Source organism: Scomber scombrus, chromosome 15 (genome assembly GCF_963691925.1).
Source record: "Scomber scombrus chromosome 15, fScoSco1.1, whole genome shotgun sequence".
Lineage (NCBI taxonomy): Eukaryota > Metazoa > Chordata > Actinopteri > Scombriformes > Scombridae > Scomber > Scomber scombrus.
Window position 1 is genome coordinate 9,409,665 of NC_084984.1, and position 18,587 is coordinate 9,428,251.

General features: G+C 38.4%; 1 protein-coding gene across 1 annotated transcript; it reads left to right on the forward strand.

Moving 5' to 3' along the window:
* The first annotated feature begins 260 nt into the window (after nt 1–260).
* On the forward strand, nt 261–13,161 carry aif1l (allograft inflammatory factor 1-like). Its single transcript, XM_062435289.1, has 6 exons — nt 261–402; nt 590–651; nt 3,364–3,430; nt 6,402–6,443; nt 7,656–7,821; nt 11,430–13,161. Exons 1-6 carry the CDS (start codon nt 378–380, stop codon nt 11,515–11,517), a joined length of 450 nt encoding a protein of 149 aa, XP_062291273.1. The 5' UTR covers nt 261–377; the 3' UTR covers nt 11,518–13,161.
* Nucleotides 13,162–18,587: the final 5,426 nt, after the last annotated feature.

An 18,587-nucleotide genomic window follows, 5' to 3' on the forward strand; every position in this document is an offset into this window, starting at 1 on the left:
AATTATTTTTATTACATATTTTTACTATTATTTTTCTTATTGTTTTTGTACTTATTATTTATTGTTCTTTATTATTTTCTTATTGCTGCTCTTGTATGCTATTGCTGTCCACTGCTGCTGTAACAATGCAAATTTCTTATCTCATTTTAAAAGGAGGTCAATAATACATCGTTTATTTTGAAATACTTGACCGGATGTGCTTCTCTTAAATCACCTCTAGATTGACACCGGTGCCGACTCCGCCGAGTGGCCCACTGAGCCCAACCTCTAAGCGGAGAGAGGAGCAGTATCACCCGGACGGTCGCGGCAGCCTTCTGGCTTGAATATCTTTTTTCCTTTTTTTTCCTGGATCTTAGACATCACAGATAAATCCCGGGATGCCTTCAAATAAAAACACCCAAGGTAATAAATACGATAAAGAAATAAATGAATACGCTAGCGGACTGCATTGTTTATTCCCCGGGCGGATAGCTAAAGCCTCTTTACAATAGAGAGCATCAGCAGGCCGGGTAACCATTAAAGCTTAGCCTGTATTAACTAGCTGCTTTGTTAAATGTTCCTCTTTTTTTGCTGTGTTGTTTTTAACCAGGAGGGAAAGCCTTTGGGCTGTTAAAGGAGCAGCAGCGGCAGAAATTGGAAGAAATAAACAAGGTACGCATGCTCTCTTTATGTGCCGAGGACGCACACACACACACACACACAGACACACTTGACTTGGCATTGGCCTTGTTTTTGGACTTGTGGTCACATTTATGATTAAGGGGGGGGGGGAGGGGGGGGGGGGGTCATTTAGATTGAACTGCCTCTGTATCTCTGGTGAATAATGAATTAACCCCAAAGGTCACACTCAGTTCAGTGTAGTTGACCGTAGCGATGCTGTTAATGCATTTTATTGATTTTTTTTTGCCCCTTCCACCCCCCTTTGGTTTTGTGGCACTTGTTGAATGGTTTGCGTGCTGTCACATACAAATATGTGTGTGTGAGTATTTCAATCGAGATTAAAAATGCATTTGAAGCCTGATCATCCCACTTTGTATATATGTGTGTGTATGTGTGTGTGTGTGTGTGTGTGTGTGTGTGCACGCCCGAGCCGAGCTGCATGTGTGCTTCAACGCGGGAGAGGGAAACAGGTGTCTCCATGAAGCTCTTTGTCTAACATTAAGGCCTCGTCCAGTCAGATATAACCGTGCAGTAAATTCCCACAGATTAACTATCTGTCTGTATAATCTCGGTTTTCCCTCCTTTATTACTCTGCTTGGCTTCCTGTCATCAGCTCCCCACTGCGGCCACATGAAATCCAGGTCGCGGCAAGAGGGCAGCCGGGAGCGCCTGTGACATTTCTGTGCACAGTTGCAAACACTCCTTGCTTCAACCCCACCACAGTGATTTGCAGTGTTTTTGACATCCTTCATTTGTTCATTAGACAAATGAAAAGAGATCAGACCCCAGATTCCTAAGCGGCCAGCTCTAATAATAACAGATCTGTGATTAAGTCCATGTTTTCCCCCACTGCCATGTAGTCCATTGTTATATTGTGTTAACATGGGTGTATTAGTAGATCCTGTGGGGATAAAACCTTAAATACCAGCACTGTTTTGTGTCTGGTTATCCAGCTATAAAAATTCCAATCTAATAAATACTTTGGAGCTGATATGATTATCTGAATAATTGATTAGTCAGTTGACAGTAAATGTTTGGAGCTGGTTTAACCTGCTGTGTGACACTTCTCCTCCTCCTCCGCTGGTGGCCATGGGTCAGCTGGTGAATGTGTGAATTGTGTGATAATAAATTCATTGTTTCATTGGTTTAGAGCTGCAGCAATTAGTTCATTAATTGGTCAATACATCTGTTGTTTAGGTCATTTTGTAAGACACAAATGCCATCAATTTGCTGGTTTCAGCTTTTAAAATGTGATGATTTAATGCTTCTCTTTGTCAAACATGATCGTAAACTGATTCTCTCTGGATTCTGACGTAAAAAAACAGATATTTTAACACATAACTTCTGATTCTGGGAAATTATTACAGTTATTATTCACAATTTATATATTTCCATAGACAAAATGATTCATTGACGAATCAAATTTTCTGCTTTAGGTGCAAATAAGTTTGAGCTTCAGTTCAGTTTCATCGAAATGAACCTCTTTGGCTAAAGATGGATAAAGCAGGGTGTGCTGCTGGAGCAGAGTTGTGCTTCATCGATTAACCCAAAACATTATCTGCAGATTAATTTATAATATAAATATTCTTAAATTGCTGCCAGCATTGATTGTTGTCATTTTTCTAGCAAAAATACCAAAAAATGTGAATATTTCACTGGTTTTCTTAATCTTTGATATACGAAATTGAATATCTTTTGGTTTTGGGCTGCCAGTCAGACAAAAAAATACTTACTAAAACGTTCTGTACGGGCTCAGAGTAATTGTTGTGCACATTTTTCACTTTTTTTCTGATATGTCATGGAGCAGCATATCAATCTAGAGAAAACAATCCGCTGATAATGTAATAATGAAAACGTTGTAAACATGCAGCTGGAGGAAGTCTGCTCTGTCTTTGACCTCCGTATGGCAAAACATTCTTTATAAATCCTTCCAGAGATTTCATATCTCACAATGCTGCCACCATATTTGTTCAAATACACTCGCATACTTCAGATACTCTTGTGTTTTAGAACGGACATTCCTGCGTGCAGAGGCCGCAGCGGTGATTCAGCACAGCCGAGTCAAGCATCTCTGATGATAATCCAGGAGCTGTGTTTACCCTGTTCACTCTTAATTATAAACCTGACTGACACATAAAGGTCAAGGCGGTCAACAGCGTTACTCTTCGTCTCTCTCTCTCTCTCTCTCTCTCTCTCTCTCTCTCTCTCTCTCTCTCTCTCTCTCTCTCTCTCTCTCTTTCTCTCTTTCTCTTGCTCTCTTGCTCTCCTTTCAGTGAAGCTGACTCCCACATGGCAGATTGCGTCATTATAATTTCATTAGATTGGCTCCCCCGTGGGCATTGTTCGGCTCTCTTCCTTTTACACCCATGTGAGGTGTCCCACTTAATGAACACAGTGATAAGTCATGACAAACCAGGAGGAAGAACATCTAAAGACTGTGAGTCATCATGCTCAAGTTGACGACAGATCTGACAGGAATGTACTTTGATGTGTGTGTGTGTGGGGGGGGGGGGGCTCCTTCCCTCTTAGATAATGTATTGTTACGCGTTTACGAGCCAAATGTTGATTGGCCGGAGATTCCTGTTAAAAAACTGACTATAAACTGATTAAAAGGGTTTCAGTAAAGCCTGTAAAACTTGTGTTTCCTAATCACCTTTTCTTTATACCCCCCCTTCTCTCTTTCTCTCTCTCCATCATTCTCAGGAATACCTGGAAGACCAGAAATACAGGGATGAAGAAGACCTGGCAGAAAAATTGGAAGGTTTCAAGAGTAAGCATGTCCAGTCCTCCCCTTCATCCTTCTAGCTTCTGCACATTTTATGGTTATCGTTTTTTGAGGGTGTGTTCCCCCCTCTCCTGGCTTATTGTCTTAAACTCCATATTTGTTTATTTGTTGGCAGTCCGCACGCACACAAAAAACCCTGAAGTATTTTGTTTTTCCTCCTGTGGGGAAAAAAGACAGACTGCTGTGATTTATAAGAAGGTTTGCAAGGCCAGGTCCTCGATGTCCTTGGAGGAATGCAGCGGGGCGTTTTCTCTGCTTCTTGTTACAATATTCCAAACTTTTCTGGGTAAACTCTCAGCTCAGGGGAATAGAGAAAACGCTGCCATTAGGAGAATACAATTGAATGAGTTACTAAAGAACTCCTCCTCATTCCTCAGATATTACACATGTATGATTGTTTCTACTGTGTACATTTTCTATCTGTAATTTTCCAGACGGTATAACATAATGCTGTTTATTCTAACAGGCATACATAGGTCGTCTTGAAAAGAGAAACATGCTCCAGTGTCCTACTTAACAATCTATGCTCGCTGGAGGAAATGGAGCAGAAGTATATAAACAGAAATGGGGGCCCAACACCTAGGCCCTGAGAAGATAGCTGCCCCCCCCCCATCTGTTTCCATACTGTCCCACTGACCCAGAAGTTAGGATCTAAACCTCATGCCTTTAACCACCAACCAAAACGCACCAATTTAGCATGAAAACCACAAAAAAAGCTTACATATACACATCTTTAACACCGACATGAACAGGAAGTATTTCACAAACCGTTTTCAGATAACTTGATTTAACTTATGATTATGATTGTTTGATGAGGCATTATAACACTTGCACCTGTTGCCATGTTTGTCACTAAAACAGCCTTTAAAAAAAAAGGTTCCAAGCAACCAAACAAACAAACAAAATTAAAAGGAAGGGGAAAAACAAATACATAAAATTCTCCCCCTTATCTGTCATTTACAAAGCCGCCTTAACTACATTACAGTGTCTTATAAAGCTTTAATGAAGTGTTTATATAGTGTTTATGAATCCTAACAGTGGGCACTTACACCAGACTGAAGGTTGTCTCACTAGTTGGACTCACTGTCACTTTATGGAGCTTGCAACAAATTGCTAGCTTACAGACTTTAGACCGCACTAACAAGCTGGACTTTGATCATCGGTTGCCACCACCAGCAATGGCACTCTGCGTGGCAGGGTTAGAGCGAGCGAGCACATAGATTAACTCATCTAAAACTCTTACATGTTGAATATTAACTGTGTTATGTCAGGGTTAAATCAGTATTGACTGCATAGTATGTAATAGCTGTAGAATAATGAGACCATTGTTGTTAGTATTCCCTTTTTTTTTGGTGTAACTAGTCCTGGTATAGTTGCCAGAAATGTGCAGCACAAAGCAGCAGCCTGAAACAGGAAGAGGATTATTTCCTTCTTTCTGTATCATGTTTCATATAGTAGATTTGTTGTGCCCTTGAAAAAAAAGAAGGGGCATCTCAAGGGGTTTATCCTCTTATACATTTTTTTTAAAAAAGAGCATATTATATTTTAGCTTTAGTTTACATCCGGTTTAGGTGTTTTATAACTCAATTACTGCAAACGATTACACAGCTTATTATGTATTAGTTAGTCTGGAGACAGATTGGGAGGAGAACGGAAATCAAGTTGTTTTTAGAAGCAACAGAAGCCTGCATTGAACCTCCCCATCTGCCCTTAGGGTCGCTGTCTTTTTAAAGAGATGGGAAAATTCTTTGCTTATCTGCTGGCCAAAAGTGGCAGGGGGGGAAGTCATCGTCCATTTCAGCTATTTTATCGGCAAAGCTTTGTTTTCTTTTTTTTCTTCTTCTTTTTTTTTTTTTTATAAAGCTGAAAAGCCCCTTCAAATTATAGCTGCCGTAATGGTTTGGCAGGCAAGCTTACTATCAGATTAAATCAAAATGAAGTCACGTCAACAAGCGACAAAGAGAAGCAGGAAAAAAAATAAATTAAAGTGAAAATGGCTCACACCTCATAAGTTAAAAGCAGTGTCTTTTTTGTCATATTAGTTTCTGAAGGAATGTAGGTTAGGAGGACAAACTAAAGACTGTGTGGTTCAGTTCAAGACACTTTCTGTGGCTGCAGATGATCAACAGGCTGCTCTACGACAAGTGTCCCACTCAAGACGTGCTCTGTGTGGGTGTGTGTGTGTGCGTGTGGAGGCCCACTCCTCAGAGTTTATGAACAGGGTTAGCATTGTCCTGTCTTACTCCCCATGGGTTCACACAGTTAACAAAGTTCCCTCTCTCTCTCCCTCCCAACACACACACACACACACACACACACAGAGGGCCCATTGTGGGACGGAAATAGCAAGTGTAATCTGGCTAAAGTGGTCTTCCACAGTCGAAAGGATGGCAAAATTTAGGGGGAAAGCGGGAAAATGTCTGTCCGCGGTGGGTTTTCATAGCAGCTGCACCTTCACCAGCATGTTAATAATGACCTTTTAAAAGAGGAGAAAGTTGTGTTTATTATTTAAATGCAAATCTGTGTGTGGTTTAACAATGCCTACAACCTTAATCAGACAAGATACTGCAAGAAAATTGTCTCTAAAAAGAAAATAACGTTATAATTGGTTTGCAATCTCAGCAGCACAATTCTAACTGGGGCGTCTTTGTTTTTCCACACAATCCTACTTCAGCTTCTTGACCCTTTCCTCATTCCTCCTTCAGCTGCCCTTTGCCTGTTTTCTGCTGACGGACGTGCAAAAAAAACACGCAGAAAACACACCTGCCATTATCAGTTATTTGTGTCTGTCGTGCCAGGTCAGCTGTCTGCAGAGTGCAAAGACAGTGAGATCACCATAAAAGTTGTGCTGAACTGTTTTGCTGACATGTAAGGCGCCAGCTGCAAGGAAAGTGTTGCATTGAAGGATGAATTAGAATTACCGGTAATAATCCCTTGTGTGTGTTTTGTTTTGCAGATAAATACGCTGAGTTCGACCTGACTGATGAAGGAGAGATTGGTGAGTGACAGTCACCACTAAAACACCAGCTGCACCCCCAGATAACAACTGTCAGTTGACCCGAAGTGTCGCGGAGACACGAGGAAACAGTAATTAATACTGTTGTGTGTGTATTGTCTGACCAGTGTGAGCACAGAGCATCAACAGGCTCATGTGTCATGTTTGTGTCCTGTATGTAAAGTGAGACCATACTGTACACCGGTGGGAAAAGGCCTTTAGTTCACGAGTCAGACAACAGATGTGCTTTCTGTCTGCGAGTCCTGAAAGAAGTTGTGTCCTATCATTTTATTTTAGCCACATTAGCGGCATAGCTCTGTGCATAGCAATGTCAGTTGGATGTTTTAGTCCGGAGTGAGGGATCTCTACAGCTATTTGAGGGATTTCCATGAAATTTGGCACAGATCCATTTGGCAATCCACTGATTTGAGTCACCAGCAGCTATCCAGTGAACATTTCTACAGACATTTAAGATTCTCCACAGTTTTTCATGATCCCTTTACATTTCTTCTTGCGTCGCCATCAGAATGTTTATGGTCCACTTCCTTTTTTTCTTCTTCACAACTAATAGTAATAGTAGTAATAGTATTTATTTATAGAGCACTTTTCAAAACAAGTTACACATTGCCTTACATACAGATAAAAAAAGACAATAAGCAAACATTTATTAAAGTATTAAGATAAAGTACAATGAAAAATATTCAAACTAATAGTAAAATCAGTTAAATCCTGATTGAAGAATATGAAAATTCCAGCTTTTAAAAAGTCAAAATTTAGAAAAATAAGAGGCACATGCACAAAAATCAGTTATCATGTGTATTTTCTTAAAGTTCTTAAAGTTACTCTGTTTTAATTTAATTTAGTATTGCACCCATAAAATTGGGAAATTCACTAGAAACAGATTTTAAAAAGAAATCAAAGTCAGAATTGACTTTGATTTGAAGGCAGAGATTCCATGACTTTTAGTTTATAGTATGAGTCAAACTCCAATAACACTGGGTTTTATATTTCCCATAATGCAACTAAATAGCTTCTCTAATTAAACTCTCCCTGCCTCCTAAATGCTCACTCCTTTCAAAACCAACACCTAGGTGTTGCAGGCTTTATGTTCAAAACTTTAAGTCTCTAGCCAAAATAACCCTGATAACATCATGACTTACACAGAAAGATTGATATTTTCCCACCTATACATGTTTCTCTCTTTTCTTGTCCCAGACTCGATGGGTCTAAAGAGGATGATGGAGAAGCTAGGGGTACCCAAGACCCACTTGGAGTTGAAAAAGATGATCATGGAGGTGACGGGCGGCAGCAGCAGCAACACTATTGACTACAGGGACTTTGTCAAGATGATGCTGGGAAAGCGCTCAGCTGTGCTCAAACTGTAAGTAAAACTCTGTGTATGTGTTTATAAGACAAATATAAACTGTTTTTTTTAAAGATAAACGAAGCCTTAATAGTGTCCTTAAACTAGGGTTAGGTGGTGTGGCCAAAAAAATCTAATCTAAATGTTTTTGCTTGGGGTCGATTCACAGTTTTAATCAATTTTTGTTTACATTTTTTTTTTAAAGGCAGTTGATTTAAGAAATTCACTACCTGCAACGCTGTCATCAGTATGCATAAAACACTGGTTATCTCACACAGCACCAGGTGCCTGAACTAAGTACAGCACATCCACTTTCATATTCAGTTTCAGCACAGATAGAGCACAGTGGTCCGCTCACTAAATCATCGGCTGTTGTTTGCGTTTCTTAACAAAACACCAGTGCCGTATCTGTAGACTGATGCTACCTAACGTTAGCTACCTAGCAGGTACAGACAAACAACTCTTATAATTCTAATAACTAGAGATGATACCTTTTTAACAAATATAAACAGAGAGTGCAGATCAATGTGCAGAGTCATTTTCAGTCTGTCATTCTCATATATGCAACTGTTAAATTCACTACGAGATAGCCAAAGGTAGCTAGTCGCCTGAAGTCACAAGAGTCCGCTACCGTCTACGTTACTTTTTGACTACAAATAATGTTATTTGTGGACATTGTAATAACTAAGTTACAATTTAGACATTTTACACATCATGTTAAAATAAAAAGTCTAATTAATCATTGTCCAGCCCTTCAAACCATCTGTTGGTTCATTGTGTGTGTGCGTGTGTGTGTGGGTGTGGGTGTGGGTGTGTGTGTGTTCAGTTAACGGAGAGGGAGGATATGAATCATGTGCTGTGTCAGCCAATTGTTTTATCCATCAGCAGGGGTTCTGGGATGACCCGCGATGATGTCATTACCCACATGCTGCATTAGTCGTTAATCTCCATGGCAACAAAACCCATCTATATAACCTATCCATAGTCAACCCATCCTTATCCTTAGCTGCTTAGGTAACCGATTATAGGCTGATTAACCATTGACTGTCACGCAGGACTGACAAAAACACCAAAATTCATCATATTATACGCAGAGAATTCACAGAGGAGTTTGTTTCTCTCAACAGTCCCTGGAAATGTTTGTAAAACGGGTTAGTGTAACCGGTGTAAGCCTTTTAAAGCAGCCTCGCCCTGGGTCAGACTGCAGAAGCCAGAGTATATTGGCTGCTGCATGTCCGCTCTGCTGGGCTAAGCTGGCCGGACCCTTTAGCAGACAAATCTCATAATCCCAAATACACCAAGCACAGAAAATGCATAACTTTTCCTCCTTTGCCCTCAACCACTTTTCGAAAGTGTATCCCATAATCCCGCAGCTACTATTTATAAATGTCTCATTCCCTCCCTCGCTTCAATTGTCCACTCGGTAGCACTCTAGTAAGAGGTTGACCCTGTTCCTAAAAAGCGGATGTGTGTAATTGTTTTCAATTTTGCTGCATCAGGGAGAGTTGTACATCATTGCTCAATAACTGCAAAGGTCTACAACGCCTCTCTTGTGTGCTATTGTGTTTGTTTGTCTCTAGAGAGAGGATAGGGGAGGGAGAGGTGGAGTGTACAAAACAGCTTTTACAATAGTGTTATTCAAAGCATTTGGCAAAACAACAATTGATTTAGTTGCAAGTGGAGGAATATTTTGGAGGTCAGGGTCCACAATTGGGCTCAGATTGTGAAAGGCCTTCCACTAAAGTGCGATACAGAGTCAGTCTAGTCGAGTTAGTTTATCAAAGGTTTGAATCTATCTTGTATTGTATTCTTGGCTACAGATTCGATGTTGGCCTTTAGGCTTTACACAGAAAAAATACCACAGCCCTGTGTGTGCATGTGTGGTTATATTTGTCACTATTTGTACAGATGTTAGGGATATTTGGTAAAAAAATTAAGCCAGCCAATCACTTGATCTCTTTAAATCTTCTGCATTTAGAGCAGATTGACCAAACATGGCAATATCATAAATTATTTTTCATTTAAAAAAAGGTAGTTAACATAATTACAATGAATCATTTCTTGACAAAAACAGGATATTTTAAACGTTATTTGAGTCACCATTGAATATGTAGTTGATGGATGACGCAGCAGTGACCTGACCAATTTCATCCAGAGAACAGAGGAAGTTTGCAGAAGAAAGGAAATGAGTGTTTTGCCACAGAGATGTGACAGAGTTGGAGTTGCTGAGTGCCGGTTTCATCGCTGGGATCATTGCTCCTTATGGGCTTAGCGGGGCTTTGCGTAGGTTTTCCAAAAAAGGAAATTAAAGACAGACATTCGCTCTGAATAGCTCCTGTCAGATCCTTCACTCTACTGTGTGTACAGCATTTGCGGTTCCCTTTCATTCCTTTGCTTTCACTTACTGTTCGGCCACTTCATACCTGACTGTAACCACGATTATCCTTCTTCACTCTCACTTCATGGTTGTAGTATTTCGACTAGTTTTTTTGTGTGTGTTCTTTACAGTGTTTTCCTAAGTAGTGTGAAAGTTGTTGTTCTATTCTTCTTTATTCTTCTGTATGTACTTCAGCCATTTTCAGCCACAGAAACCATTTCAATATCAAAATGTTCAGCTCTTTATGAATATACTTTTTTGTTATTTTTAAAATATTACGCTTTTTTCAACAATTTCTTACAGTGTAAATAAATGGACGGAGTGGGTTTTTTAAAATTCCAATTTTGAATATTTCGTCAAAATTTAGAAATTTCCAACATTTTAAAAATGTTCAAGGATTTTCAACTCTGATTCATGCTCAATTCAAACCTTAAAATATTCCACATCCTTCATACATTAGGTTTATATATATATATATATATATATATATATATATATTTTTTTTTTTTTTTTTTTGTTTTTTTTTTTTTTCATAACATTTTATAGACCAGATGTCATTTATTGAGGAAAATAATTAGTAGATTAATAAATAACAACATACAGCAAAAACAAATGCCAGTTGGAGCCCTGACTTCAATTAGACAAATACAACGGCAAATTCAATTCATGTGAACTGCTGCCTTTTTTTGGCCTCAGTGTATTCAATCACACGCCATCAAAATCAAACTACCCATACTGCCCCAGCAGCCACCGAGAATACAAAACCTGCCATATAACTTCCTAAAAATGCCCTGAAGAGTGTACCTAACACTGGGCAACACCTTAGCAACCACCTACCGATGCTGCACGACTTATTTAGCAACAAACCCATGTGAAAACCTGGTCCAGCCACATTTGACTCGGGCAGCAGGAATAACATACTCAGTTATTTTACATGATTGAATTGTTCCTCTGCCCAGTTCTCAAGAATTATTTTCATTTTTGAGCACAATCAAATAGATTGTAACCCCCTTTATCCATCATTTTGCGCAGGTTTTGGAGATTCATCCATTACTCTATCACCATTTGTGTACCAAGTTTGGCTATTGCTGTCTATTTTTATACATTGCCAATATATCTGATTGTGTTTTTTCATGATTCCCCCTCTCTTTCTCTCTCTCTCTCTCTCTCTCTCTCTCTCTCTCTCTCTCTCTCTCTCTCTCTCTCTCTCTCTCTCTCTCCCTCTCTCTCTCTCTCTCTCTCTCTGCAGGGTCTTAATCTTTGAGGACAAAGCCAATGGGACTCCCTGTAAGCCAGATGGACCTCCTCCAAAGCGGGACATTGCTAGCCTGCCTTAAGTTGAAATGTCAGCCTCTAGACTGCTAGTGGAGCAGAGGGACCATCGGTGGCTGCTTGGAAATAGAGCTGTTCTCTTAACATGTGGAGTTGTTGTATTAGTGTGGGACCAGTGATCGAGGATGTGATTTTGTGATTTACGGTGTGTGCGAGGTGTCTGTTATTTTGGAAGACTGAGCACACGATTGGCTAAATTATGTTTGACTGTGAATATTATTATTCATCTTTTCTTTTTTTTTCCTTAATTAAAATGTAGCATTGATAGTTGTACGTGTAATCTGCTTGATAAATTAAATTCCGTAGTAAGTGTTTCATGGTTATACTTTTAAGGGAAGACACGTTCAATTTTTTTAACAGCGTGAAAGTAGGATGCTTGAGGAGAAGCACAAGGAAAAGAAGCAGTTTTTTCCAACACATTTTTGCACTGTCCTCAGTGGTCTTGCATGGATTCTTGCCAGGCTAATCTTGGTCAGCGTCTCACTTTAGATCAGGTGCCAGAGATTACAGGCCCAGGCCATTTCCTCTGGGTCAGAGGCATCAGCCCTCAGAGCTGGAATACTGATCTGGAATCAGTAACAAGGTTATCATGTCCACCTGATGATATGAAAAAAGCTGAGAGAAGAATGAGTGATCATGTTGACCGTGGGACTTTCAGTATCATCGTGTGGCTTGATGACCGAAAGCAAATTTGACTCCGTTTTTTACATCTGTAAGGTTAAAAGCACATGTTCATTTTGGAAGGAGTGTGATTTACAGGCACACGAATAGTCTACAAGCATAACAAATGTACATAATATACTACAGACAGTACAATCATATTCTTTCCAAGTGCCTCAACATGCAGATACTGTAGAGCTTAAACACACAGATTGAAAAAAAAAAAGGAGGGAGTGCACACGTGTTCAGTTCAATCAGTCCATTTAGCTTACTAATTCCAGAAATCCATGTGGCAATTCTGTGGCATTTGGTAAGATAGTTTTAATGATGTTTGTTGAATTTTATTGATATGGTGTTTATTATTGCTTTCCACAACATTCTGAGTGAGTGATGTTCACAAGTGGTGGGTTTTTTAAAACAAATGTAGTTTTATGTATTTTTCCCTTTTCTTACCATTATTTTTTTATGTCACAGCACACAGAGTTTAAGCTGTTTATTGGGTAATTTCACTGTTTAGGTTACCATGTATTTGTCTTGCAATTCATGCTTATTATTAATTTTCTTTTCTTGTCTCGGATTCATTTTCCTCCCCCTTATATTTTGTTCATCAGGCAGCGATGTCTGTCTCTCTGTCTGTCTGTCAAACTGGGTTCATTGTCCTGTGAATTCTGTTATTTGTGCCTCAGAGTTTGTCTCCAGTTTAAATGTTCCTGTAACTCACACTTATTTACTGTGAAATTGGTACTTGTCGTATTTTTAACTCACTTAACACATTTATTTTGTTTCCAGACTGATATTATAATGTTGTTTAACCATCAGTAAGATGCACATTCTTTGCAGACACCAAAGGAATTAAAATTCTTCGTACACTGGCCTGTTAAGTTTTGAATTGTGTATTGTTTTGTGGTAATAGAGACTACTTTAAAACTTTTAACTCATTTTAAGTTTTTTTTTTTTTTTTTTTACAAAAAATTACAAACAAGCCCACAAATTAGACTCAACTAATTGAGTCTCTTGGTTTCATTGTAATATTGTTTTCATTCCATTATGTTTTCCTCATTAACATTTCATGTTGCGTATTGTACATGCGGGTGTATGCATTACATACTGTTGAGCAATAAAATGTTTTCATGAAAAAGTAAATAGCTTCTAGTGCAAACAATCTCTTAAAAGGGTTTTGGTTGTGTCTTATTTAAATATTCTATTTCACAAGGAGAGCTGTTTGGGCGTGGAACAGCGTAGAGGATAATAAGAAACACTTTAACGAGCATGCTAACAGGCAGGTCCAGTAGGATTATAATAAGCACCTTTTGTAATTAAAATGATAATCACTGTTCCATGCAATAAACTGCCAGGAGCTTAGTGCATGTAGGCACAGTGGAAGAAGAGTAGGAAGGTGCAGGGAGCCTCATACAAGGAAAAAACATCCAGCTAGTAATGCTGACACTGAGCCTGAGGCCCTCATATTTTATCTACTGTGTTTTACTTCGTTCCACATCAGAATATTGGAAAAACTGCAGCATAACATATATTCTGCACATTACTTTTTCAGATCACAAATGCGAGTTGTGTGTCATGCTGTGAAAGGAGGTCACATCATATGATCAGTAACAGTGTGCTAGTTAAGGCTTGTCAGTATTAATTAATTATTACTATTACTTTATCATCCCGCTCCATTCCCCCTTTCACTTATTTACAACTTTTATTTCTCTGTATGTCATCGGTCGGTCAATTTCATTTACATGTTCAAGTGATTTAGCATATACTCCAGTCATTGACTCACATGTGATTTATTTTGATTAGTTGTTGGTTATTGCTGAGTCAAAACCAGCTGGTGTGTCTCTGCATTGTATCCTAGGTCAGTGCATCCTCCTCCTGCTCTCTTGTATAGACACTACCATCTACTGGACGCTCATAGTCAGGACATGAGTGAGATATTTGGTAATAAAATGATAGACTGCTCAACCACTTGAAGGCAATGTATTACCTTAAATGAGCACAGGATTCTTGAAGCATTAAGAAACCACATTCTTTCCATTAGTAACCCAAACAGCCTGAGTGTAATAATAAAGATTACTTTTCAACAGAAAGAAAGACATTTTGAGTTTGTTTTAAAATTTAAATTTGCAGTCGTGTAGCATTAAAGTAGAGTCTTGTTACTGAAGTGTTGATGTAATGGGCGAGCAGCAGATTTGGGAAGTTAAATAAAGTTACATGTAAAATAATAATAGTATCATAAAGTGAGTATAATAGTCCTAAAATACTCTAATGAACAGACTGGTGTCCTCAGTGGTGCCAGTACATTTCTCACCTATGTCACCAAAATGTCCAAAAATGGCCCTGACAGTGATTAGTGTAACATGCACATAACGTGAGCAAATAGTTTAATATTTAAATACAGTGCTATATAGGCAATACTTTTATATAATACACCTTGAGTTATGCCCAAAAACTTTGGTTTGTACTACTGTAGTTCAAATGAAAATGAGACATTCACAATTTTTACAAAAGACTCACAAATTTGCATTAATTAATTTATAAGAAATGATCAAAAACTGGTTTTGATGCAAAATGATCAATCTCATCAGTATTTCAGTATGTTCGTCACATCTCCCCTCACTCTACATGATTTGAATTAGCTCTCATCCAGCAATAACTTCTCTAAACTGTGTTTGATTGCTGCATGGGGCTTTTAATCGTGTACAAACAGTTAATGCCCAATTAGTCAAATGCTAAACCACAGAGCTAATTTAGTATATTATGAACATGTATTAAGGTGGAGGTGTCAACCCTCTCATTAATTTGCTACAGTGACTTGACTGACATTTCAGCCCATTAGGGTCTGAACTGTTGCACCCCATCTAACCTTTGACCTACTTCCTATTATTCTAGCAAAGGAGGATCTGTAGCTGGACTTATATTGTCAATTCATCCCCACAAACTGTGTAATCACTGTCAATGGGCAGCTCTTCTCATCCTGTCCAGCTCATTCTGTTATTCACAGCAAAAAAGATGAACTGACTAGAATAACTCTTAAAAAGGGACACCTTAACCTGCTATAGCCACAAATATCCACAAGGTGGCGCCACTGAGAGGACTTTGTTTGATCACATTCCTTGGGATGTGATTGAAGATCTGAGCAAATGTGTTCAGCCATTAAGCTGAAAAAGAAACAAAAAAAATGTGCAGGCATTCAACAGCCATCACTCCTAAAATATCCACCTGATAAATAAGAGCAGAAACAAAACTAAACATACCTGAGTATATGTACGGATGTCAAACTTCCTGAGGACTTGTTGTGCCCTAAAATGGAGAAATTATGCATAAGACTTTTAATTTAATCAGCACAATTCTATCCATGCAAACAGATGCACAAACCTACACCAAGTTTCACTGTTAATTCCTACGAGACCACCCAAGGGAGTCATGGCAACTGTTCACCAGGCCTTTCTTCCTTTCTGCATTGACTGAGCGAAACGTGTGTTTGTTCAGCCTGTCATTTGGATTTGACAAAAATGAAAATCTTTACAGTTATTTAGGATATTGTTGGAGATACATAAGAGTGTGCTTTGTTATGCTTTGAGGTGATCAGTATGGTTCATCTCAATGTATTCACATATTTGCTCATCCATTACTGTCAGCAAACAGCTGTTCAGATCCTGGCTGGCTAATTGTTATTCACAATGTGTCTCTCAGGTCATGAGATACAGTAGGAGTAGCTCTGTTTAAAATTCAGTAAGTAAGTCTTGGGTGTCTCAAGAAACAGCAAGGTCCACCTGCCTTTGACTTCCTATTTTGGGAGATGCTCACAACTCACAATGAGAAAAACACAGATCAGCGCTGAATAATTACCTCTGTCATCTCTGTAGGCAAAGACTTTAGGGTGTTCACATCTTTCTCAAGGCGTTCATTTAATTTAAAAAAAAAACCTGACAAACAACAAATAACAATTTTTTAACTATTTTCTGTATTTCACATAAGGGATTACAGGTATGTAGATCACACAGCATATGAAATGCCATCTTACAAACCTATCCTATTTGATCATATTATATATTGAATTCTGTCTTTCTTTTCTCATTTATTCACTTAAACCAGACTGTCCTTTCTCCCTTTCTTTTCACTCTCATTTGCTTTTGCAACTCTTGAATAGTTTCTTACAAGTGATTACAGTACAAAAAAAGCTAAGCAGGGAAACACGAGAAAATTGACGTACAACTGAGTCTGCATTTCATCTTTTATCCACCAGTTTGCAGAATATAATAGTATACAGAAAAGTATTTACACAGAAACTGACACAGTATGACAAGATTTACTAAGACCAAGAAGCTAAGATTAATTCAGATTCATTTTTAAAATGTTTCGCCATTTCATTACCCATTATTAAGCCGTTTGTACAGCATAAATTATGTTTCACTAGTAATGTATCAACAGAGTTTGCCTCCTGATCCTCAGTGTAAATAAACACTGGATTCATGAGTGAGTCATCCCACTGGTATTGCCTGACACGTTCACATAGTTTTGTGACCAAAGCTTAAAGCAAATCCAAGGTTCAAACTAATCAAATAAAAGACAAGAAATTATATAAGTGACAGCAAATAGGAGGGAGAACAATGTCTCTGGCTTTTGCTGAATAGCAAGCATTAATGTTACATCGGCAATTAGGCCTGTAATGTAATACATTACTCATTATCTAGGATATGAGCAATGAGCCTAGGATAAAGGTCACCTACCGAGGTTCCCTGGCTGTGTATCAGCTAACTGTATATTCAGCTTTACAAATAAACAATTTGCTTCTCATTCATGCCATGTGTTGAGACATGCCTAAATCAAGCACCTACAATATTTGACACACCAACATGTTCCTCTCTGGTTCAGGCTGGTTTATAATCCTTGTTAATTCTGAAAAACAGATGTGAACCTTTTTGTTTGGGAGGAAATGCACCCTTACAATAAATACAAGGTGTGATTTAAAGTGGTGATTTTATGAAGGTTAAGTTCCAGTAAAGTTCAGCATGATTCACAATAGTTCTTCCATCAGATAAATGTGATGCATGCAATACTTTGGGAAGGAACATGATATGTGTAACAGGGTGATTGTTTTCTTTTAATTTTCTGAAAGACATCAGTTTGCATCTTCAGAAGTTTGCTTTACATATTGTGCTGCACATAACAGTCGATTTCTATCACTTGTATCCTGGTTAACAGAAATACATACAGTACATTAAGCCTGTCGAGTACATGCTCATTTAAATGGCATTTCAAGAACATAATGGGTTACAAGAGGAAACAAGTATTGCACTGTAGATATATTTCAGGCCACTTACGTCTGAAGAAAAGCTATTAATATTATTAGTGTTAGGAAAAACTGTGCAAACAATATTTGTGTCACTTTCTTACTTTGTTTGGGTGTGGCACACATTCAAAATTGAGCCACACGGCGTGACCACAGAATCAATTTCTTATGAAACTCAGTTGAAAGTTTGGGTAAGACATATATGTCTAACTCTCTGTTTGTAACCCCAACAGGATTTGACCAGTCATAGTCACATTTTGCATGCTGTGTCTTAGACAAAGGTCTTACCTAAATAAATGCACAAGGTCGGATTGACTGATAAGAATATAGGTCATACATGGTACTGCAGTCCTGACCTCACAGTTCCCATATGGTGCTTCAACGTCAGCATTTGCGTCTTGTGGTTATGTATTTAAGATAATGTTTAGCTTTCTCTGTAAATAATTGATATTACATTTGTGTGGCATTTGTTCATGTTTGCTTCTGTTTTGTTTTTGTTTTTTTCAGCATCCAAAAGTTTTATTTATCTTACGTTTTTTTCTCATTAATGGATCACTTGGATTGTCTCTCTCCCTATTCACTATGACCATAACCAGGGGCGATTCTAGGATGAGACCTTTAGGCGGGCTCAGCTCCTAATGAGAATTTGACATACAACGTCATGCAAGTGTTCAAACCCCCTGCAAAACTACTCATTTCACTGGATAACGAAAATTACAACAAGAAATATTAATACATAGTTGAGTGATCTACTATAATGTATAATAATAATAATGGTTCAGAACTATCCAAATTAAATTAAACCTGTTAAAATAAAACCATTGAATTTGTTTGTCCCATACAGTCTATGGTTTGTCCCATCTCTAACAGACAGGCTCACAAAATGATTAAAGTTGTATAAAAATATTTTTTTAGGAAAAAGAATACAATAGTAATTTATTTATTTTTAGTGGTGCTGAGATCAAATTTAGGGGTCTAAAATCGCCCCTGTGCATAACCATACCAAAGATTTTCAGGCACAAGTGAGTGATACTGATAGATATAGGAATTTCCTGACAACACATGAATGCAACACGCCGCTACGTAGCTTACGTTTTTTGACGAAGTCGTGGCGCCTCC

Coding starts and splice junctions, on each gene's coding strand:
- aif1l (XM_062435289.1), top strand. CDS start 378: ATGCCTTCAAATAAAAACACCCAAG. Junction 403..589: donor TTCAAATAAAAACACCCAAG/GTAATAAATACG, acceptor GTTTTTAACCAG/GAGGGAAAGCCTTTGGGCTG. Junction 652..3,363: donor AATTGGAAGAAATAAACAAG/GTACGCATGCTC, acceptor CATCATTCTCAG/GAATACCTGGAAGACCAGAA.